This window comes from Haemorhous mexicanus (assembly GCF_027477595.1).
Source record: "Haemorhous mexicanus isolate bHaeMex1 chromosome 3 unlocalized genomic scaffold, bHaeMex1.pri SUPER_3_unloc_3, whole genome shotgun sequence".
In the NCBI taxonomy this organism is placed as follows: Eukaryota; Metazoa; Chordata; class Aves; order Passeriformes; family Fringillidae; genus Haemorhous; species Haemorhous mexicanus.
This window is the reverse complement of record NW_026775977.1, coordinates 55,704-78,179: the sequence shown is the minus strand read 5'-3', so window position 1 is coordinate 78,179 and position 22,476 is coordinate 55,704. Positions and strand designations below refer to the sequence as shown.

The window sequence follows — 22,476 nt, the reverse complement described above, 5'->3', positions numbered from 1 at the left end:
CATCTGGAGATGTTCCAGGTGGTGGCATGGGGCAGTGGATCACTGGGAATGGGATCGGGAATGGGATCGGGAATGAGACAGGAATGGGATTGGGAAGGGGATCAGGAGTGTGGCCATGGATCACTGGGAATAGGAAATGGAATTGGGAATGGGATCGGGAATGGGAATGGGATTGGGAATGGGATTGGGAAGGGGATCGGGAATGGGAATGGGATTGGGAAGGGGTGCAAGGAGAGGAGGAGAATGTTGGAGCAGATCCCAACCCCCCACTGTGATCCATCACTGATCCCCATCCCAAATCCCACCCAACACGAGGTCCATCCCAGATCCCACCAATCAAACACGAGGTCCATCCCAGATCCCACCCAACACGAGATCCATCCCAGACCCCACCCAACACGAGATCCATCCCAAATCCCACCCCACACGAGATCCATCCCAAATCCCACCAAACCCGAGATCCATCCCAGATCCCACCAATCAAACGCGAGGTCCATCCCAGATCCCACCAATCAAACCCGAGGTCCATCCCAGATCCCACCAAACCCGAGATCCATCCCAGATCCCACCAATCAAACCCGAGGTCCATCCCAGATCCCACCCAACACGAGATCCATCCCAGATCCCACCAATCAAACACGAGATCCATCCCAGATCCCACCAATCAGACCCGAGGTCCATCCCAGATCCCACCAATCAAACCCGAGGTCCATCCCAGATCCCACCAATCAAACGCGAGATCCATCCCAGATCCCACCAATCAAACCCGAGGTCCATCCCAGATCCCACCAATCAAACACGAGATCCATCCCAGATCCCACCACAGACGAGATCCATCCCAAACCCCACCAATCAAACACGAGATCCATCCCAGATCCCACCACAGACGAGATCCATCCCAAACACCACCAATCAAACACGAGATCCATCCCAAATCCCACCCAACCCAAGATCCATCCCAAACCCCACCAATCAAACATGAGATCCATCCCAGATCCCACCACACACGAGATCCATCCCAAACCCCACCAATCAAACACGAGATCCATCCCAAACCCCACCAATCACACACGAGATCCATCCCAGATCCCACCAATCAAACCCGAGATCCATCCCAAACCCCACCAATCAAACACGAGATCCATCCCAAACCCCACCCACCACGAGATCCATCCCAGATCCCACCACACACGAGATCCATCCCAAACCCCACCAATCAAACCCGAGGTCCATCCCAGATCCCACCAATCAAACCCGAGGTCCATCCCAGATCCCACCAATCAAACACGAGGTCCATCCCAGATCCCACCAATCAAACCCGAGGTCCATCCCAGATCCCACCAATCAGACCCGAGGTCCATCCCAGATCCCACCAATCAAACATGAGATCCATCCCAGATCCCACCAATCAGACCCGAGGTCCATCCCAGATCCCACCAATCAGACCCGAGGTCCATCCCAGATCCCACCAATCAGACCCGAGGTCCATCCCAGATCCCCCCAACTGGCTCCCGTCCCGGCAGGTCCCGGAGGCGGCGCTGAGGCCCCCAGGGCTCTACTGCAGCCAGCTGGGCCCCGCGGAGCTGCTCAAGGCCGAGCCCGACGGCGCCCAGGTCAGTTGGTGCTCCTCAAATGTCCCCAGGGCTCCTGGGCGGGGACATTCCCCAAAACGCCACCGTGGTCCCGTGGGGGTCATGGAATGGGCTGGGCTGGGCGGGAAGGTTCTTCCAGGTCACGGCTGGCACCAGGGTCACACCTGCGCTGGGTGGCACCTGTGGGTGGCACCTCTTGGGGCTGAGGTCACCAGGGTCATACCAGCGCTGGGTGGCACCAGTGGGTGGCACCTCTTGGGGCTGAGGTCACCAGGGTCACACCAATGTTGGTGACACCCAGTGGGGTTGGAGTCACCAAGGTGCCACCAGTGTTGGCATTACCCAGTGAGTGTCACCTCCTGTGGTTGGAGCCACCAAGGTGCCACCAGTGTTGGGTGACACCCATTGGATTTGAGGTCACCAGGGTCACACCAATGTTGGTGACACCCACTGGGGTTGGAGCCACCAAGGTGCCACCAGTGTTGGCGTTACCCAGTGAGTGTCACCTCCTGTGGTTGGAGCCACCAAGGTCACACCAATGTTGGATGACATTTCTTGGGGCTGAGGTCACCAGGGTCACACCAATGTTGGTGACACCCACTGGGGTTGGAGTCACCAAGGTGTCACCAGTGTTGGCGTCACCCAGTGGGTGTCACCTCCTGCGGTTGGAGCCACCAAGGTCACACCAGCATCGGGTGGCACCCACTGGGGTTGAGGTCACCAAGGTGCCTCCGGTGTTGGGTGACACCAGGGTCACACCAATGTTGGTGACACTCAGTGGGGTTGGAGCCACCAAGCTGCCACCAGTGTTGGCATCACCCAATGGGTGTCACCTCCTGGGGTTGGAGCCACCAAGTCACACCAGTGTTGGGTGGCACCCACTGGGGCTGAGGTCACCATGGTGCTTCCAGCAGTGGGTGTCACCAAGGTATCACCAGTGTTGGCGTCACCCAGTGGGTGGCACCTCCTGGGGCTGAGGTCACCAAGGTCCCACCAGTGTTGGTGGCACCCACTGGGGTTGGAGCCACCAAGGTCACACCAGCATTGGGTGGCACCCACTGGGGTTGAGGTCACCAAGGTGCCTCCAGTGTTGGGTGACACCAGGGTCACACCAATGTTGGTGACACCCAGTGGGGTTGGAGCCACCATGGTGCCACCAGTGTTGGCGTCACCCAATGGGTGTCACCTCCTGGGGTTGGAGCCACCAAGGTCACACCAATGTTGGGTGACATTTCTTGGGTTTGAGGTCACCGAGGTCACACCAGTGTTGGGTGACTCCCAGTGGTGCCACCACTTCCTGGGGCTGAGGTTGCCACGGTCACACCAATGTTGGTGACACCCACTGCGGTTGGAGCCACCATGGTTCCACCAGTGTTGGTGTCACCCAGTGGGTGTCACCTCCTGGGGTTGGAGCCACCATGGTGCCACCAGCGTTGGGTGACACCCATTGGGGTTGAGGTCATCAGGGTCACACCAATGTTGGGTGGCACCTCTTGGAGTTAGAGCCAGAAGGTGCCACCAGTGTTGGCGTCACCCAGTGGGTGTTACCTCCTGGGGTTGGAGCCACAAGGGTCACACCAGCATTGGGTGGCACCCACTGGGGTTGAGGCCACCAAGGTGCCACCAATGCTGGGTGCCACCCACGGGGGTTGGAGCCACCATGGTTCCACCAGTGCTGGGTGCCACCAAGGTATGACCAGTGTTGGTGTCACCCAGTGGGTGTCACCTCCTGGGGTTGGAGCCACCATGGTCACACCAATGTTGGTGACACCCGTAGGGGTTGAGGCCACCAAGGTGCCACCAGTGTTGGCTTCACCCAATCGGTGTCACCTCCTGGGGTTGGAGCCACCATGGTGCCACCAGCGTTGGGTGCCACCCAGGTATGATCACTGTTGGTGTCACCCAGTGGATGTCACCTCCTGGGGTTGGAGCCACCAAGGTCACACCAGCATTGGGTGGCACCCACTGGGGTTGGAGCCACCTTGGTTCCACCAGTGCTGGGTGCCACCAAGGTATGATCAGTGTTGGTGTCACCCAGTGGGTGTTACCTCCTGGGGTTGGAGCCACAAGGGTCACACCAGCATTGGGTGGCACCCACTAGGGTTGAGGCCACCAAGGTGCCACCAATGCTGGGTGCCACCCACTGGGGTTGGAGCCACCTTGGTTCCACCAGTGCTGGGTGCCACCAAGGTATCACCAGTGTTGGTGTCACCCAGTGGGTGTTACCTCCTGGGGTTGGAGCCACCAAGGTCACACCAGCATTGGGTGGCACCCATTGGGGTTGAGGTCACCAAGGTCACACCAGTGTTGGGTGACATTTCTTGGGTTTGAGGTAACCAAGGTGCCACCAGTGTTGGGTGCCACCAAGGTGCCACCAGTTTTGGGTGCCACCAAGGTGGCACCAGTGTTGATGTCACCCAGTGGGTGACACCTCTTGGGGTTGGAGCCACCAGGGTCACACCATTGTTGGTGTCACCTCCTGGGGTTGGAGCCACCAGGGTCACACCAATGTTGGTGTCACCCATTGGGGTTGGAGCCATCAGGGTCACACCATTGTTGGTGTCACCTCCTGGGGTTGGAGCCACCAGGGTCACACCATTGTTGGTGTCACCTCCTGGGGTTGGAGCCACCAGGGTCACACCAATGTTGGTGTCACCCATTGGGGTTGGAGCCACCAGGGTCACACCATTGTTGGTGTCACCTCCTGGGGTTGGAGCCACCAGGGTCACACCAATGTTGGTGTCACCCATTGGGGTTGGAGCCACCATGGTGCCACCAGCATTGGTTGACACCTCCTGGGGTTGGAGCCACCATGGAGGAGCCACGGTGGTGACCAACCCTTGGGTTTGAGGTCACCAAGGTCCCACCAGCGCTGGGTGGTGACCAACCCTTGGGTTTGAGGTCACCGTGGTGCCACCAGCATTGGGTGGTGACCAACCCTTGGGTTTGAGGTCACCATGGTGCCACCAGCGCTGGGTGGTGACCAATCCTTGGGTTTGAGGTCACCAAGGTCCCACCAGTGTTGGCTGGTGACCAACCCTTGGGTCTGAGGTCACCAAGGTCCCACCAGTGTTGGGTGGTGACCAACCCTTGGGTCTGAGGTCACCAAGGTCCCACCAGAGTTGGGTGGTGACCAACCCTTGGGTTTGAGGTCACCATGGTGCCACCAGCACTGGGTGGTGACCAACCCTTGGGTCTGAGGTCACCAAGGTCCCACCAGAGTTGGGTGGTGACCAACCCTTGGGTTTGAGGTCACCATGGTGCCACCAGCACTGGGTGGTGACCAACCCTTGGGTTTGAGGTCACCAAGGTCCCACCAGCGCTGGGTGGTGACCAACCCTTGGGTCTGAGGTCACCAAGGTCCCACCAGAGTTGGGTGGTGACCAACCCTTGGGTTTGAGGTCACCAAGGTCCCACCAGCGCTGGGTGGTGACCAACCCTTGGGTCTGAGGTCACCAAGGTCCCACCGGTGTTGGCTGGCGACCAACCCTTGGGTTTGAGGTCACCAAGGTCCCACCAGTGTTGGGGACATCCCTAAGGCTTGGAGCCACCAGCGCTGGGTGACAACCAGCCATGGGGCGTGACGGCACCAAGGTCCCACCAGTGTTGGGTGTCACCACTGGGTGACATCTTGTGGGCTTGAAGCCACCGGGGCCACCTCAATGCTGAGTGGCATCATTGGGGTTGAAGCCTCCATGGTCACCTCAGCGTTGGGTGACACCACTGGGTGACACCATTGGGTCGAAGTCACCATGGTCACCTCAGCGTTGGGTGACACCACTGGGTTGAAGCCACCAAGGTCCAAGCACTGTAGGGTGACACCATTGGGTGACATCACTGGCTTGAGGTCACCAAGGTCCCACCAATGTCGGGTGACACCCTTGGGTAGAAGTCACCATGGCCACCTCAGTGTTGGGTGACACCACTGGGTTGAAGCCACCACGGTCCCACCCATGTTGGGTGACACCACTGGGTGACACCTCTGGGTTGAAGCCACCAAGGTCCAACCACCGTTGGGTGACACCATTGGGGTTGAAGCCTCCATGGTCACCTCAGTGTTGGGTGACACCGTTGGGTGACACCACTGGGGCCAAGGCCACCAGCGCTGGGTGACAACCAACCATTGGGCGTGACGGCACCAAGGTCCCACCAGTGTTGGGTGGCACCCACTGGGTGACACCAGTGGGGTTGAAGCCACCATGGCCACCTCAGTGCTGGGTGACACCACTGGGTTGAAGCCACCAAGGTCCCACCAGTGTTGGGTGACACCATTGGTTGAAGCCACCATGGCCACCTCAGTGTCTGGGTGACACCACTGGGTTGAAGCCACCATGGCCTCTTTAATGTTGGGTGACACCACTCGGGTTGAAGCCACCATGGCCACCTCAGTGTTGGGTGACACCACTGGGTTGAGGCCACCAAGGTCCCACCAGTGTTGGGTGGCACCACTGGGTTGGAGCCACCATGGTCACATCAGTGTTGGGTGACACCAGCAGGTGACACCTCTTGGGTTGGAGCCGCCGTGGCCACATCAGTGTTAGGGTGACACCGTTAGGTGACACCTCTTGGGTTGGAGCCACCGTGGTGCCACCACCGCCAGGTGCCACCAAATCCACCCCCAGAAAACCCCGGAACGTCGCTCCCGCTGCCGCCTCCGCCAGGAACTGGAACTCCGGGATAGCTCCACCTCCACCCACCCCACCACCACCCCGTTCCTCAAACCCCCTGAGATGCCTCCAAACCCCTCCCAGCTCCTCCTGGAGCCCTTTTCCCACCACAATCCCAATTTTTTTCCTGGATCAGCAGCTGGGAGCTGCCAGCACCTCCCCATCCATGGAATCACCGAACCCCGAAGTCCCAGGGATGGCTCCACCTCCATCCACCCCGTTCCTCAAACCCCCTGAGATGCCTCCAAACCCCACCCCAGCTCCTCCTGGAGATGTTTTTCCACTTTAATCCCAATTTTTTTCCCGGATCAACGCTTGGAGCCACCATGAACCTCCCCATCCATGAAAATCCGGCATGGCTCCGCCTTCACCCACCCCACGACCAATCCCGTTCCTCAAACCCTCTGAGATGCCTCCAGACCCCACCCCAGCTCCCTTCTGGAGCTGTTCTTCCACCACAATCCCAATTTTTTTCTTGGATCAACACCTGCCATCCATCAGGAACTCCCAATCCACAGAAATCCAGGATGGCTCCACCTCCACCCACCCCATGACCAACCCCATCCCCCAAACCCTCTGAGATGCCTCCAAACCCCATCCCAACTCCTCTTGGAGCTGTTCTTCCACCACAATCCCCTTTTTTTCCTGGATCAACACTTGGAGCCACCAGGACCCTCCCAATCCAGGAAAATCCGGGATGGCTCCACCTCCACCCATCCCCCAAACCCCCTGAGATGTCTCCAAGCCCATCCCAGCTCCATTCAAGCCGTTTTTCCACCACAATCCCAATTTTTTTTCCGGGATCAACGCCTGGAGCCACTGGGAGCCCCCAATCCACAAAACTCCAGGATGGCTCCACCTCCACCCCTCCCCTCAAACCCTCTCAGATGCCTCCAAACCCCACCCATCCCCATCAGGAGCCGTTTTTCCACCACAATCCCAATTTTTTTTTTCCGGGATCAACGCCTGGAGCCACTGGGAGCCTCCCAATCCACAAAACTCCAGGATGGCTCCACCTCCACCCATCCCTCAAACCCCCTGAGATGTCTCCAAACCCATCCCAGCTCCATTCCAAGCCATTGTTCGACCAAAATCCCAATTTTTTTCCTGGATCCACTCCCACCATCAATCAGGAACCTCCACCTCCACAGAAATCCGGGATGGCTCCCCCTCCACCCATCCCCCAAACCCCCTGAGATGCCTCCAAACCCCACCCCAGCTCCATTCCGAGCCGTTTTTCCACCAAAATCCCAATTTTTTTCTTGGATCAACGCCTGCCATCCTTCAGGAACCTCCACCTCCACAAAACTCCAGGATGGCTCCCCCTTCCACCCATCCCTCAAACCCCCTGAGATGCCTCCAAGCCCATCCCAGCTCCTTTCTGGAGCCATTTTTCCACCAAAATCCCAATTTTTTTTCCCCGGATCAGTGCCTGGAGCCACTGGGAGCCCCCAATCCACAAACCTCCGGCATGGCTCCACCTCCACCCACCCCATGACCAACCCCATCCCCCAAACCCTCTGAGATGCCTCCAAACCCCATCCCAACTCCTCTGGGAGCCGTCCTTTCACCATAATTCCACATTTTTTTCCTGGATCAACGCTTGGAGCCATCAGGACCCTCCCAATCCAGGAAAATCCAGGATGGCTCCACCTCCACCCATCCCTCAAACCCCCTGAGATGTCTCCAAGCCCATCCCAGCTCCATTCTGAGCCGTTTTTCCACCACAATCCCAATTTTTTTCTTGGATCAGTGCCTGCCATCCATCAGGAACCTCCCAATCCACAAAACTCCAGGATGGCTCCACCTCCACCCATCCCTCAAACCCCCTGAGATGCCTCCAAACCCCACTCATCCCCACCAGGAGCCGTTTTTCCACCACAATCCCAATTTTTTTCTTGGATCAACGCCCATCATCCATCAGGAACCTCCCAATCCACAAAACTCCAGGATGGCTCCACCTCCATCCATCCCCCAAACCCCCTGAGATGCCTCCAAACCCCATCCCATCCCCATCAGGAGCCATTTTTCCACCAAAATCCCAATTTTTTTCTTGGATCAACACCTGCCATCCATCAGGAACCTCCCAATCCACAGAAATCCAGGATGGCTCCCCCTCCACCCATCCCTCAAACCCTCTGAGATGCCTCCAAACCCCATCCAGGCTCCATTCCAAGCTGTTTTCCCACCACAATCCCAATTTTTTTTCCGGGATCAACGCCTGGAGCCACTGGGAGCCTCCAATCCACAGAACTCCAGGATGGCTCCACCTCCACCCGTCCCCCAAACCCTCTGAGATGTCTCCAAGCCCATCCCAGCCCCTTGTGGAGCCATTTTTCCACCACAATCCCAATTTTTTTCTTGGATCAGTGCCTGCCATCCATCAGGAACCTCCCAATCCACAGAAATCCAGGATGGCTCCACCTCCACCCATCCCTCAAACCCTCTGAGATGCCTCCAAACCCATCCCAGCTCCATCCTGGAGCCGTTTTTCCACCATAATCCCAATTTTTTTCTTGGATCAATGCCTGGAGCCACTGGGAGCCTCCAATCCATAGAACTCCAGGATGGCGCCACCTCCACCCATCCCCCAAACCCCCTGAGATGCCTCCAAACCCACCCCAGCTCCATTCCAAGACGTTTTTCCACCAAAATCCCAATTTTTTTCTTGGATCAACACCTGCCATCCTTCAGGAACCTCCCAATCCACAGAACTCCAGGATGGCTCCACCTCCACCCATCCCCCAAACCCCCTGAGATGCCTCCAAGCCCATCCCAGCTCCTTGTGGAGCCGTTTTTCCACCACAATCCCAATTTTTTTCTTGGATCAGTGCCTGCCATCCATGAGGAACTTCCCAATCCACAAAACTCCAGAACGGCTCCACCTCCACCCATCCCTCAAACCCTCTGAGATGCCTTCAAACCCCACCCCAGCCCCATCAGGAGCCGTTTTTCCACCATAATCCCATTTTTTTTCTTGGATCAATGCCTGGAGCCACTGGGAGCCCCCAGTTCACAAAACTCAAGGATGGCTCCGCCTCCACCCCGTTCCTCAAAGCCCCTGAGATGTCTCCAAACCCATCCCAGCTCCATTCCAAGCCATTGTTCCACCACAATCCCATTTTTTTCTTGGATCAGTGCCTGCCATCCATCAGGACCCTCCCAATCCAGAGAAATCCAGGATGGCTCCACCTCCACCCATCCCTCAAACCCCCTGAGATGCCTCCAAACCCCACCCCAGCTCCCTTCTGGAGCCATTGTTCCACCACAATCCCAATTTTTTTCTTGGATCAACGCCTGCCATCCTTCAGGAACCTCCCAATCCACAAAACTCCTGGATGGCTCCACCTCCACCCATCCCCCAAACCCCCTGAGATGTCTCCAAGCCCATCCCAGCTCCATTCCAAGCCATTTTTCCACCATAATCCCAATTTTTTTTCCGGGATCAACGCCTGGAGCCACTGGGAGCCTCCAATCCACAGAAATCCAGGATGGCTCCACCTCCACCCATCCCCCAAACCCCCTGAGATGCCTCCAGACCCATCCCAGCCCCTTCTGGAGCTGTTTTTCCACCAAAATCCCAATTTTTTTCTTGGATCAACACCCATCATCCATCAGGAACCTCCCAATCCACAGAAATCCGGGATGGCTCCACCTCCACCCATCCCCCAAACCCCCTGAGATGCCTTCAAACCCCATCCCAGCTCCATTCCGAGCCGTTTTTCCACCACAATCCCAATTTTTTTCTTGGATCAACGCCTGCCATCCTTCAGGAACCTCCCAATCCACAGAAATCCTGGATGGCTCCACCTCCACCCATCCCCCAAACCTCCTGAGATGCCTCCAGACCCATCCCAGCCCCTTCTGGAGCCGTTTTTCCACCAAAATCCCAATTTTTTTCTTGGATCAGTGCCTGCCATCCATCAGGACCCTCCCAATCCACAGAAATCCAGGATGGCTCCACCTCCACCCATCCCTCAAACCCTCTGAGATGTCTCCAAGCCCATCCCAGCTCCATTCAGGAGCCGTTTTTCCACCACAATCCCAATTTTTTTTCCGGGATCAACGCCTGGAGCCACTGGGAGCCTCCAATCCACAAAACTCCAGGATGGCTCCACCTCCACCCATCCCTCAAACCCCCTGAGATGCCTCCAAACCCATCCCAGCTCCATTCCAAGCCATTGTTCGACCAAAATCCCAATTTTTTTCCTGGATCCACTCCCACCATCCTTCAGGAACCTCCCAATCCACAAAACTCCTGGATGGCTCCACCTCCACCCATCCCCCAAACCCTCTGAGATGCCTCCAAACCCCACCCACCCCTCCTGGAGCCGTTTTTCCTGCCGCAATCCCACATTTTTTGTCCCCGCGGAGCCGACTGAGCCGCAGCGCTTTTCTTTCCGTAGGACGCGAAGACCGAAGAGTTCTTCTCTGGGGTGGCTCCAGACTAGAGGAGAAGTTCTCTAGTGAGTTTCCAGCTTGACGTAGACATCCCAGATCCCGCTCCCGCCCCTTCCCCGGATCCGCTAAATCCCTTTTTTTTTTTTTTTTCTTTTTTTTTGGTTTTTTTTTTTTTTTTTGGTGTTTTTGGGGATCCACCCCAGGTGCAGCAGGTCCAGGTGTTCGCCGACGTCCAGTGCACGGTGAATCTGGTGGGAGATCCCTACCTCAACGCGCCGGCTCCGTTGGCCAATCCCAAAAATCCTCCTCCTCCTCCTCCTCCTCCGCCGGGACAAGGGAAGAGCCTCCTCCAGCAGCTGCTGACGGAATAAAACCCGGAATGTTGAAAACTTCCCCCCTCCAAAAAAAAAAAAAACCCCAAAAAAAACTCAAAAAATGGACACAAATAATAAGAGAGAGAGGAAATTATTCTATAGGATCTATTTTTATGGGAATTTTGATAGCCAGCCCCGCCCCCGCCGCCGCCGCAGGAATGGTTGGAGTGGAAATGGAAAATTGGGGGGGGTTGGGGAGGGGTTGCTGGGAAAAGGGGGGATGGGCTTTGCACCAAGGTTGAACCCTGATTTTTTTGGGGGTTTGGGCCTTTTTTCCCTGTGTTTCTCCTTTTTTCCCCTGATTTTCTCCTTTTTCCCCTCTCTTTTTCCCTGATTTTTCTCCTTTTTTCCCCTTTTTCCTTGATTTTCTCCTTTTTTCCCCCTTTTTCCCTGTTTTTCTCCTTCTTTCCCCTTTTTCCCTGTTTTTTCCCTTTTTTCCCCTCTCTTTTTCCCTGATTTTCTCCTTTTTTCCCCTCTCTTTTTCCCTGATTTTTCTCCTTTTTTTCCTGTTTTTCTCCTTTTTTCCCCCTTTTTCCCTGTTTTTCTCCTTCTTTCCCCTTTTTCCCTGTTTTTCTCATTTTTCCCCTCTCTTTTTCCCTGATTTTTCCCCTTTTTCCCTGATTTTTCTCCTTTTTTCCCCTCTCTTTTTCCCTGATTTTTCCCTTTTTTTCCCTGGATTTTCTCCTTTTTTCCCCTTTTTCCCTGTTTTTCTCCTTTTTCCCCCTCTCTTTTCCCCTGATTTTTCTCCTTTTTTTCCCTGTGTTTCTCCTTTTTTCTCTTTTTCCTTTTCTCCTTTTTTCTCCCTTTTTCCCAGTTTTTCTCCTTTTTTCCCCTTTTTCCCGGTGTTTCTCCTTTTTTCCCCCTTTTTCCCTGTGTTTCTCCTCTTTTCCCCTTTTTCCTTGATTTTCTCCTTTTTTCCCCTCTCTTTTACCCTGTTTTTCTCCTTTTTTCCCTGTGTTTCTCCTTTTTCCCCCTTTTTCCCTGATTTTTCTCCTTTTTTTCCCTGTGTTTCTCCTTTTTCCCCCTTTTCCCTGTTTTTCTCCTTTTTCCCCTTTTTTCCCTGGATTTTCTCCTTTTTCCCCTCTCTTTTTCCCTGATTTTTCTCCTTTTTTTTCCTGTGTTTCTCCTTTTTTCCCCCTTTTCCCTGTTTTTCTCCTTTTCCCCCCTCTCTTTTTCCCTGATTTCCCCCCTTGTTTCCCTTCTCTTTTTCAAATTTTTCTCCTTTTCCCCCCTCTCTTTTCCCCTGATTTTTCCCTTTTCCCCTGATTTTTCCCTTTTTTTTCCCTGATTTTTCGCCTCTTTTCCCCTTTTCCCTGTTTTTCTCCTTTTTTCACCTCTCTTTTTCCCTGATTTTTCCCCTTTTTTCCCTTCTCTTTTTCAAATTTTTCTCCTTTTCCCCCCTCTCTTTTCCCCTGATTTTTCCCTTTTTTTTCCCTGATTTTTCTCCTCTTTTCCCCCTTTTCCCTGTTTTTCTCCTTTTTCCCCCTCTCTTTTTCCCTGATTTTTCCCCTTTATCCCTGATTTTTCTCCTCTTTTCCCCTTTTTCCCTGTTTTTCTCCTTTTCCCCCCTCTCTTTTTCCCTGATTTTTCCCCTTTATCCCTGATTTTTCCCTTTTTCCCCCTTTTCCCTGTTTTTCTCCTTTTTCCCCTCTCTTTTTCCCTGATTTTTCCCCTCTCTTTTCCCCTGATTTTTCTCCTTTATTCCCCCTCTCTTTTCCCTGTTTTTCTCCTTTTCCTCCCTCTCTTTTCCCCTGTTTTTCTCCTTTTTTCCCCTCTCTTTTTCCCTGATTTTCTCCTTTTCCCCCCTCTCTTTTCCCGGATTTTTCTCCTTTTTCCCCTCCCTTTCCCTCTGTTTTTCTCCTTTTTTCCCCCCTCTCTTTTTCCCTTTTTCCCCCTCCCTTTCTCCCTGATTTTTCTCCTTTTCCTCCCTCTTCTTTTCCCATTTTTCTCCTTTTTTACCCCCTCTCTTTTTTCCCTGATTTTTCTTTTTTCCCCCTCTCTTTTCCCCTTTTTTCCCCCTCTCTTTTCCCCTTTTTTCTCCTCTCTTTTCCCTTTTTTCTCCTCTCTTTTCCCCTTTTTTCTCCTCCTGATTTTCTTTTTCCTCCTTTTCTCTTTCCTCCTTTCAACCACTCCCCTAATTCCACCCCAATTCTCCCCAATCACCCTAAACAATTTCTAAACCTCATTTCCTCTCTCTTTCCCAATTTTCCTCTTTCTCCAAAACCCAATACAACCCAAACCACCAATACAACCCTTTTTCCCCCAATTTCCTCTTCCCCTTCTTCCATTCCTTTCCCTCCATTTCTCTTTCCTCCTTTTCCCCTTTTTTCCTCCCTTTTCCTTCCCTCTTTCCCATTTCTTTTTCCTCTTTTCCATTTCCCCTTTTTCCCTCTTTCCCCCCTTTCCCAATTTCCTTTTCCCCCCTTTTTTCCTTCTTTTCCCTCTCATTCTCCTCCTCTCCCTCTCTTTTTTCCTCCCCCTTTATTCCTTTTCCCCCTTTTCCCCTTTTTCCCATTTCCCCTTTTCCCCAATTTTCCTCCTTTTCCCCCTCAATTTTTCATTTCCTCCTCTTTTCCCATTTTCTGCCCCTTTTCCTTCTTTTCCCCCATTTTTTCCCATTTTCCTCCTCTTTTCCCATTTTCTCCCCCTTTTCCTTCTCTCCCCCTTCCCAATTTCCCCCACCCCAATTTTTCCCCTTTTCCCCCTTTTTTCCTTCTTTCCTCCCCCTTTTCCCCCCTCATACCCCTCCTTTCCCTTTTCTCCTTTTTCTCCCAATTTCTTTCCCCTTTTCCTCCTTTCCCCTCATTTTTTCCTCTTCCCTTTTCCCTTTTCCTCCCCCCCTTAACCCAATTTCCATTTTCCCCAATTTTCCCCCTTTTCATCCCTATTCCCCCCCTTTTTTCCTATTTTCCTCCTTTTCCCCCCCATTTTCTTCCTCCTTTTCCCCCTTTCCTCCTCCTTTCCTCACTTTTCCTTCTCCTTTTTTCCCTTTTCCTCCCTTTTCCTCAACCCTTTCCCCCCCTTTCCTCTCCATCTTTTCCCCCATTTTCTTCCCTCTTTCCCCCTTTTTCCTCTTTTCCCTGTCCTCCTTTTTTCCCCCCATTTTTCCCTATTTTCCTCCTTTCCCCCCATTTTCTTTCCTTTTTCCCCTTTTCCTTATTTCCCCCCTTTCCCCCTCTTTTCCCCTATTTTTCCTTCTTTCCTCCTTTTTTCCACATTTTCTTCCCTCTTTTCCCCCTTTTTTCCCCCAATTTTCCTCCTTTCCCCATATTTTCTTTCCTTTTTCCCCTTTTTCCTCCTCTTTTCCCCTCATTTTTCCCCCTTTTCCTCCTTCCTCCCAATTTCTCCCAATTTTTCCCCCACTTCCCCCATTTTTCCCCAATTTCCCCCCATTTCCCCCCCTTTTTCCCTCAATTTTCCCCCTTTTCCCACAAATTTTCCACAATTTCCCCCCTTTTTCCCCCTTTTTTCCCCAATTTTTCCCCTTTCCCCCCAATTTTTTCCCTTTTTCCCCCAATTTTCCCCTTTTTCCCCTTCCCCCCCATTTCCCCCAATTTTTCCCCTTTTTTTCCCCCCCAATTTTCCCCCTCAATTTTCCCCCCTTTTTCCCCCCAATTTTTTCCCTTTTCCCCCCCTTTTTCCCCAAATTTTCCCCCTTTTTTCCCCAATTTCCCCCCCTTTTCCCCCCCTTTTTTCCCAATTTTTCCCCAATTTCCCCCCCAAATTTTCCCCCTTTTTTCCCCAATTTCCCCCCCCCTTTTTTCCCCCATTTCCCCCCAATTTTTCCCCAATTTCCCCCCTTTTTCCCCCATTTTTCCCCTTTTTTCCCCAATTTCCCCCCCCTTTTTCCCAATTTTTCCCCAATTTTCCCCCCTTTTCCCCCCCAATTTTCCCCCAATTCCCCCCCAATTTTCCCCCCTTTTTTCCCAATTTTTCCCCATTTCCCCCCAATTTTCCCCCCTTTTTTCCCCCAATTTTCCCCCTTTTTCCCCCAATTTTCCCCCCTTTTTTCCCCCAATTTTCCCCCCTTTTTCCCCCAATTTCCCCCCTTTTTTCCCCCCAATTTTCCCCCATTTTCCCCAATTTTCCCCCAATTTCCCCCATTTTCTCCCCCACCTCCTCCAGGCCCATCCCAATTTTTCAATTCCCATTCCCTGCTCCAAGAATTCCCAGAATAAAACACCCAAAAAACGAGGAAGAAGAGGAAGAAGAAGAAGAAGAGGAAGCTCAGTCTCAGCTGGATCTGACGCGGGGCACGGAACATGAAACAAAAAAAACCCAAAAAATGGGAAAAAAATCCGGAATTCTGCGGGAAAATCCCCATTTTTTTTTTGGTCCAATCCACTCAAATTCCCAATTTTCCCCCTTTCCCTTGGCTCGTGCGTACAATCAGCTTTTTCTAGCAAAAAAAATCGTGGAATTTGTGGGGTTTTTTTCCAAAAAAAACCTAAAAAAAACACAAAAAAAAAAAGGAAAAAAAATTCATATTTTCACCCAGTTTTTTTTCCATGTTTTTTGCTGGGTTTTTCCCACCCCTCTGGAATTGGGGTGAGGAGGGAAAACCTCGTGTATAGTGCAAGAAAAAAAGGGGAAAAAATGATAAAAAATGTTAAAAAAAAAAAAAAAAAGGGAAAATCTGCAATAATTTTTAGGGTAAAAAAGGGGTGGGGGAGGGATTCTTGTAGATAAAAAAAAAATTTGGGTTTTTTTTTTTTTTGGTTTTTCCTGAGGGGGGGAAAAGATGAAAAAATTATGGAAAAAAAAAAAAAGAAAAAAAATAAATAAAATGGTTCTTTTTTTTTTTTTTTTTTTCTCCTCCTGCTTGGATTGTGTTTAACAGCTGGAGTAGCTTTGAATATTTAAAGAAATAATAATTAATTAATAATTAATAATAATAATAATAAAAGAATAATAATGGAATTCTCTGTCAGGAAAAAGTTTGGTTTTTTTTTTTTTTTTTTTTGGTGGGGTTTTGTTTGGAATTCGATTTTTTTTTTTTTTTTTAATTTTCAGGGAATTTCAGGAGTTTGTTCTTTTCTCCTCAAAAATAACTGCAAAAAAATGAAAATGTTGGCTGTAAAATTCAGATTTTACAGCCAAAAGTTTGGTGGTTTCGGGGGAATTTCGGGGGTGGGAAGAGGAAGAATTTGGGGGGGAAAATGGGAAAAAATGGAAAATTCAGTTTTGGGTGCTGGAAAATCAGGAATTCTGGTGGAAAAGAGGGAAAATGGGATGGGATTCAGGGATTTTGGGATTTATTTTCCTGGTTTTACTCCTTTTTTCCTCCTTTTTTTTTTGGTTTTTTTTTTCCTTTTTTCCCCACTTTTCCTCCTTTTTCCCCCTCATTTTTTCCTTATTTTCCTTCTTTTTTCTCCCCCATTTTCCTCCTTTTTAAAATTGTTTTTTCCCTTTCCCTTTTCCCCTCTTTTCCTACTTTTTTCACCATTTTCCTCCTTTTTTTTCCCCATTTTTTCCTCCAATTCCCCCCACCTTTTCATCCTTTTCCCCCATTTTTTCCACATTTTTTCATTTTTCCTCCTTTCTTTCCCCAATTTTTTCCTCTCTTTTTCCCTTATATCTTTTCCTTTTTCCTCTTCTTTCCCCAATTTTTTCCTCCTCTTCCTCTCCCTTTTTTCATTTTTCCTCCTTTTTTCCCCCCATTTTCCTTCTTTTCCTTTTTCATCATTTTTTCTTATTTTCCTCCTTTTCCCCCCATTTTTTCCCTTTAATTTTTCCTTATTTTCCTCCCCATTTCCCCCTTCTTTTCTCCTCCCTTCTTTTCCTTTTTTCCTAATTTTTCCCAAATCTCTTCTTTTCTCCCTCCTTTTTTTCCTTATTTTCCTCCTTTTCTCCCTTTTAATTTTTCCTTATTTTCCCCCTTTCCTCCCCATTTTCCCCTTCTTTTTTCCTCCTTTCTCTTCCTTTTTTCTTCCTTTTTTCCCATTTTTCCCCCATTTTCCTCCTTTTTTTCCCTCCTTTTCCCCCAATTTTTCCTTATTTTCCTCCTTTTTTCCCCATTTTTTCCCTTTAATTTTTCCTTATTTACCTCCTTCCTCCCCCAATTTCCCCTTCTTTCACCTCCCTTCTTTTCCTTTTTTCCTATTTTTCCCCCATTTTCCTCCTTTTTTTCCCTCCTTTTCCCCCCATTTTTCCTTATTTTCCTCCTTTTTCCTCTTTTTTCCCTTTTAATTTTCCCTTATTTTCCCCTTCTTTTCTCCTCCCTTCTTTTTCTTTTTTCCTTTATTTTCCTCCCTTCCCATTTTCCCCTCCTTTTCCTCCATTTTTTCCTTATTTTCCTCTTTTTCCCCCCCATTTTTTCCCTTTTAATTTTTCCTTATTTTCCTCCTTTTCCTTCCCATTTCCCCTTCTTTTTTCCTCTTCTCTTCCTTTTTTCCCATTTTTCCCATTTTTCCTCCTTTTTCCCCCTCCTTTTCCCCCAATTTTTTCCTTATTTTCCTCCTTTTCCCCCCATTTTTTCCCTTTTAATTTTTCCTTATTTTCCCCCTTTTCCTCCCCATTTTCCCCTTCTTTTCTCCTCCCTTCTTTTTCTTTTTTCCTTTATTTTCCTCCCTTCCCATTTTTCCTTATTTTCCTCCTTTTCCCCCCATTTTTTTCCCTTTTAATTTTTCCTTATTTACCTCCTTTTCTTCTCCATTTTCCCCTTCTTTTCTCCTCCCTTTTTTCTTCCTTTTTTCCCATTTTCCCCCCATTTTCCCCCATTTTTCCCCTCCTTTTCCCCCAATTTTCCCCTTATTTTCCTCCTTTTTTCCCCATTTTTTCCCTTTTAATTTTTCCTTATTTTCCTCCTTCCCCCCCATTTTCCCTTTCTTTTCTCCTCCCTTCTTTTCCTTTTTTCCTATTTTCTCCCCATTTTCCTCCTTTTTTCCCCTCCTTTTCCCCCAATTTTTCCTTATTTTCCTCCTTTTTCCCCATTTTTTCCCTTTTAATTTTCCCTTATTTTCCCCTTCTTTTCTCCTCCCTTCTTTTTCTTTTTTCCTTTATTTTCCTCCCTTCCCATTTTTCCTTATTTTCCTCCTTCTCCCCACATTTTTTCCCTTTTAATTTTCCCTTATTTTCCCCCTTTTCCTCCCCATTTTTTCCTTATTTTCCTCCTTTCCCCCATTTTTTCCCTTTTAATTTTTCCTTATTTTCCTTTCCTCCTTCCCCCCCCTTTTCCCTTTCTTTTCTCCTCCCTTCTTTTCCTTTTTTCCTATTTTTCCCCCATTTTCCTCCTTTTTTTCCCCTCTTCCCCTCCCATTTTTTCCCTTTTCATTTTTCCCTTTTTTCCTCTTTTTTCCCCCTCAGAAATCCCCCCCACCCCAAACCAAAACCCACAACAAATCCGCGAGGAAAAAACCACAAAAAAAAACACTTTAAAACCAACAAATTCCCATTCTCCATCCCAAAATTCCAGGATTTGAAGTGAAAAAAACCTGGAAAATTCCAGATGGAATCATTTGAGGAGCTTGAAATTCCTGAGGTGAGGCTGCACCAGATTTTTGGGATAAGGTCGGAGCGCCAGGCAAGTGGGAATTCCCTCGGGATTTTCCATCCAAACCTTGTGGTCAACACCTTTTTCCTTCAGCAACTTCGCCAAATCCAGCAGGGAATTCTCATCCGGAGCCTACAGCAAAAAAAAAAAAAAAGTTTAATTTATTTGTGAATTCATGCCAAAATTCTGCTCAAATCCCAGCCGAGCTTCTCATTTCCATACTGGAATTTAAGGGGTTTTTTTTTTAATATCCCTGATTTCCAGCTTTTTTTTTTTATTGTGGGATTGAAATATGAAAATATCGAATATTTTGAGGGGTTTTTAAGGGTTGGAAAAACCTTTGGGAATCCAAGCGTTCACGTTGAGTTTTGTTTCGCTAAATCCACACGGATTGAGGGAAACAAAACTGGTTTCAGCACTGCCCTGGGTGTTCCATGAGGAAATAATCCGGATTTTATGAGGAAATTATTCCGGATTTTATGAGGAATTATTCCGGATTTCATGAGGAATTATTACCAATTTATTGAGGGAGATATTCCTAAAATCCAATTAAATTTTCCCAGAAATTCCGGCTCCTCCTGTCGCCTCCACAGCCCGACCCCCCCGGGCTTCCCCTTCCTCTCAGCCACCCCAAAATCCCCTCTGCACCCCCAAACCGACCATTCCCACTTCCCTCAACTCCAGAACATCTCCAAAAATCCCAATTTCCCCCAAAAATCACGATTTTCCCCCCAAAAATCCCGGTTTTCCCTCACGCCGCCACCGCCCCCCCCAACATGGCGGCCGCCCTCCCCTCAGCGCGGAGCTCCCATCATGCCCCGCGGCGCCGCCGTTACCTCCAGCACCACGGTTGTCATGGCGTCGCCCTGCTCCAGGTACGCGCCGGTGTCGGGATGCTCCCGGTAACCGTGAACTGCGGCCAGCGCGGCGTGACAGCCCTGAGCCACCACGGCACCGAGCGGCCACGAGCGGGGAGGCCGCGCCAGATCCCCGCGGAGCACCACGTATTGCACCAGCGCCGCCGCCATGTTGCCGTACGGAACCGCGCGGGCTGCCGGGAGCAAGCGGGGAAGCGAAGCAAGCAGCGCGCCGCCATCTTGGTGTACGGAATGGAGAGCGGCGTGATGACGCACTTCCGGCGGCGCTGAGGCGGGAAAGTTGAGGTGAGCTCGGAGCCCTCAGAGAGGGATTTGGGGTCCCCCGGGGGGTTTGGGGCATTTTTTTAGGATAATTTTTTGGGATAATTCTTTAGGATCGTCCCTGTCACTCTGCTGGGATTCGCTGGAAGTCTTGGGGTCATTTTTGGCACCCTGTAGGGTTGTCAGTGTTCAATTCTGTGGGATCGTCCCTGTCCTCAATTTGGGATCGTCCCTGTCACTTTCCCGCCATTTTTTCCCCCCAAATCCCAAAATTCCCACTTGTTTTCATCATTAAAAATTCCCAGAATTATGGAAAAATAATGGGTTTTTTCCTCATAAAAAGTCCCTAAATTTAACGGGGTTTTTTCCTTTGCCATCCCTGTTTTCCTCATTTAAAAAAATTTCCCAAATTTATGGATATTAACGGGATTTTTACCTCATTAAAAATTCCCACATTTATGGAAATTAACAACATTTTTCCCCATTAAAGCCTCACAAAATTATGGAAAATTAATAGGATTTTTTCCTCATTAAAAAATCCACAAATTGATGTAAAATAACGGGATTTTTACCTCATAAAAAATTCCCTAAAATATTGAAAATTTATTGGATTTTTTCCCATTCCCATCCCCCTTTTCCTAATAAAAAAAAAAAAAATCCCCAAATTTATGGAAACGAATGGGATTTTTTCCTTATAAAAATCCCCAAATTTATGGAAATTAATGAGATTTTTACCTCATAAATAAAATCCAAAATTTATGAAAAAATAATGGGATTTTTTCCTCATAAAAAATCCCCAAATTTATGGAAATTATTTTGATTTTTTTCCTCATAAGGAAGCCCCAAATTTATGGAAATTAATTTGATTTTTTTCCTCATAAAAAAGCCCCAAATTTATGGAAATCAAATTGATTTTTTCCTCATTAAAATCCCCTTAATTTATGGAAATTAATTCGATTTTTACCTCATTAAAAAATCCCCAAATGTATGGAAAATTAACGGGATTTTTTCCTCATAGATAATTCCCAATTTTATGGAAATTAATTTGATATTTTTCCTCACAAAAAATTCCCCAAATTTATGGAACTTATTTGGATTTTTTTCCTCATAAAAAAGCCCCAAATTTATGGAAATTAATTTGTTTTTTTCCTCATAAAAAAACCCCCAAATTTATGGAAAATTAACGGGATTTTTTCCTCATAGAAAATTCCCAAATTTATGGAAATTATTTGGATTTTTTTCCTCATAAAAATCCCCAAATTTATGGAAATTAATGGACTTTTTTTCCTCATTAAAAACCCCCAAATTTATATAAATTAATTTGGATTTTTCCTCATTAAAACCCCCCCAAATTTCTGGAATTTAATTGAATTTTTCCATCTTTTCCAGCCCCAAATCTTTGGGATTTTCTGGGAATTCCCAAGGATGGATCCTGGGAAGGAAGAGCAGGAAAATGAAGAGAAAATGGAAATTCCACAGGGTGAGTCCCCAAATTTTCCCAAAATTCCCAAATTTCTCCTCCCTCTGATCCCATCCAGGCAGGAATTCTTCCAAAAATTCCCAAATTTCCCCAAATTTCCCAAATTCTTTCCTAAATTCCCTCCAAAATTCCCAATTTTTTCGCCCTTTCCATGCAGAAATTCTCACTGAAATTCCCAATTCCTTCCCAAAGTTCCAAAATTCTCCCAAAATTCCCAATTTTTTTTGTTAAAAATTCCCAAATTCCTTCCTAAAATCCCTAAATTTCTTCTTAAAATCCCGAAATTTTCTCTAAATTCCTCCTGAAAGGCACCAATTTCTTCCCAAAATTCCCCAAAATTCCTGAAATTCTGCCCAAAATTCTTCCAGAGAGCCTCAAATTCCTCCCCAAATTCCTCCCCAAATCCCCAAATTCCTCCCAAAATTCTCCCCAAATCCCTCCTGAAAAATCTCCAATTTCTCCCCAAAATTCCTCCCAAAAATTCTTCCAAAAATTCCAAAACTTCTCCCAGAATTCCCCAAATTTTCCCGAATTCTTCCCCAAACTCATCCCGAAACTATTTTAAAAATTCCAGAATTTCTCCCTGAATTCCCCAAATTCTTCCCTAAAATTCCCAGATTCCTTCCAAAACTCCCTGAATTCTTTCCACATCATCCTGAAAGTCCCAAATTTTCCCAAAATCCCCGTTTTTTCCCCCATTTTCTCCCCATTTTGTTCCCAAGGCTCTGTCCCAGCTGTGTGTGCTGGAGCAGCCGGGCCAGGCAGTGCCACCATTCCTTCCCCTGCAGGGATTCTGCCCAAATTCCCCAATTTCTCCCCAAACTCCTTCCCAAAAATCCCAATTTTCCCAAAATCCCCCTTTTTTCCCCCATTTTTTCTCATTTTGTTCCCATGGCTCTGTCCCAGCTGTGTGTGCTGGAGCAGCCAGGCCGGGCAGTGCCACCATTCCTTCCCCTGCAGGGATCCTGCCCAAATTCCCCAATTTCTCCCCAAACTCCTTCCCAAAAATCCCAATTTTCCCAAAATCCCCATTTTTTCCCCCCATTTTTTCCCCCATTCAGTCCCAGGCTCTGTCCCAGCTGTGGCTGCTGGAGCAGCCGGACCGGGAGCAGTGCCACCATTCCTTCCCCTGCAGGGATCCTGCCCAAACCAAACTCCCCACTTTCCCAAACTCCCCAATTCCCCAAACTCCCCAATTTTCCCAAAATCCCCGTTTTTTCCCCCATTTCTTTCCCCCCGCAGTGCCGGGGGTGCTGTCCCAGCTGTGCGAGCTGGAGCGGCGGGAGCGGCGCCGGGCGCTGCGGGGGGAGCGGCGGGAGCGCGGCCGGCAG

The 22,476-nt window shown here is 49.2% G+C and overlaps 2 protein-coding genes and 1 long non-coding RNA gene across 10 annotated transcripts in view; 2 read left to right on the top strand and 1 right to left on the bottom strand.

The window, feature by feature from the left end:
• Positions 1-11,128, top strand: part of NCOA1 (nuclear receptor coactivator 1) — an 83,380-nt gene extending 72,252 nt beyond the window's left edge. For 4 of the 5 annotated variants that reach the window (XM_059837283.1, XM_059837284.1, XM_059837285.1 and 1 more), the window contains 2 exons: positions 1,524-1,613; positions 10,864-11,128. In XM_059837283.1, the coding sequence (XP_059693266.1) occupies positions 1,524-1,613; positions 10,864-11,031 (258 nt within the window). In that variant the 3' untranslated portion in view covers positions 11,032-11,128. Of the gene's footprint in view, positions 1-1,523; positions 1,614-10,665; positions 10,726-10,863 lie in introns of all 5 variants that reach the window. The other variant, XM_059837286.1, reaches the window with a different exon arrangement.
• Positions 9,979-19,603, bottom strand: PTRHD1 (peptidyl-tRNA hydrolase domain containing 1). Of its 4 annotated transcripts, none has more exons than XR_009485147.1 (4): positions 19,363-19,603; positions 18,468-18,658; positions 10,927-11,019; positions 9,979-10,706 (listed from the first exon to the last, which is right to left on the bottom strand). XR_009485147.1 is itself a non-coding variant. In XM_059837289.1 (3 exons), the coding sequence occupies exons 1-2, from the start codon at positions 19,552-19,554 to the stop codon at positions 18,488-18,490; spliced, it is 363 nt and encodes a 120-aa protein (XP_059693272.1). In that variant the 5' UTR covers positions 19,555-19,603; the 3' UTR covers positions 9,979-11,019; positions 18,468-18,487. The 4 variants fall into 4 exon arrangements, 2 of the variants coding, with proteins under 2 accessions (XP_059693272.1, XP_059693273.1); XR_009485146.1 differs by having other exon boundaries at positions 10,927-11,016; XM_059837289.1 differs by having other exon boundaries at positions 9,979-11,019.
• Positions 19,554-22,476, top strand: LOC132322623 (uncharacterized). Its single transcript, XR_009485148.1, has 3 exons — positions 19,554-19,689; positions 21,055-21,145; positions 22,388-22,476. It is a non-coding gene; the product is annotated as an uncharacterized LOC132322623 (long non-coding RNA).

Excerpts from the sequence above, each read along its gene's own strand:
- PTRHD1 (XM_059837289.1), bottom strand. The coding sequence starts at position 19,554 with ATGGCGGCGGCGCTGGTGCAATACGTGGTGCTCCGCGGGGATCTGGCG. Across the intron at positions 18,659-19,362 it reads TGACAACCGTGGTGCTGGAG|GCTCCGGATGAGAATTCCCT; the intron begins GTAACGGCGGCG and ends TTTTTGCTGTAG.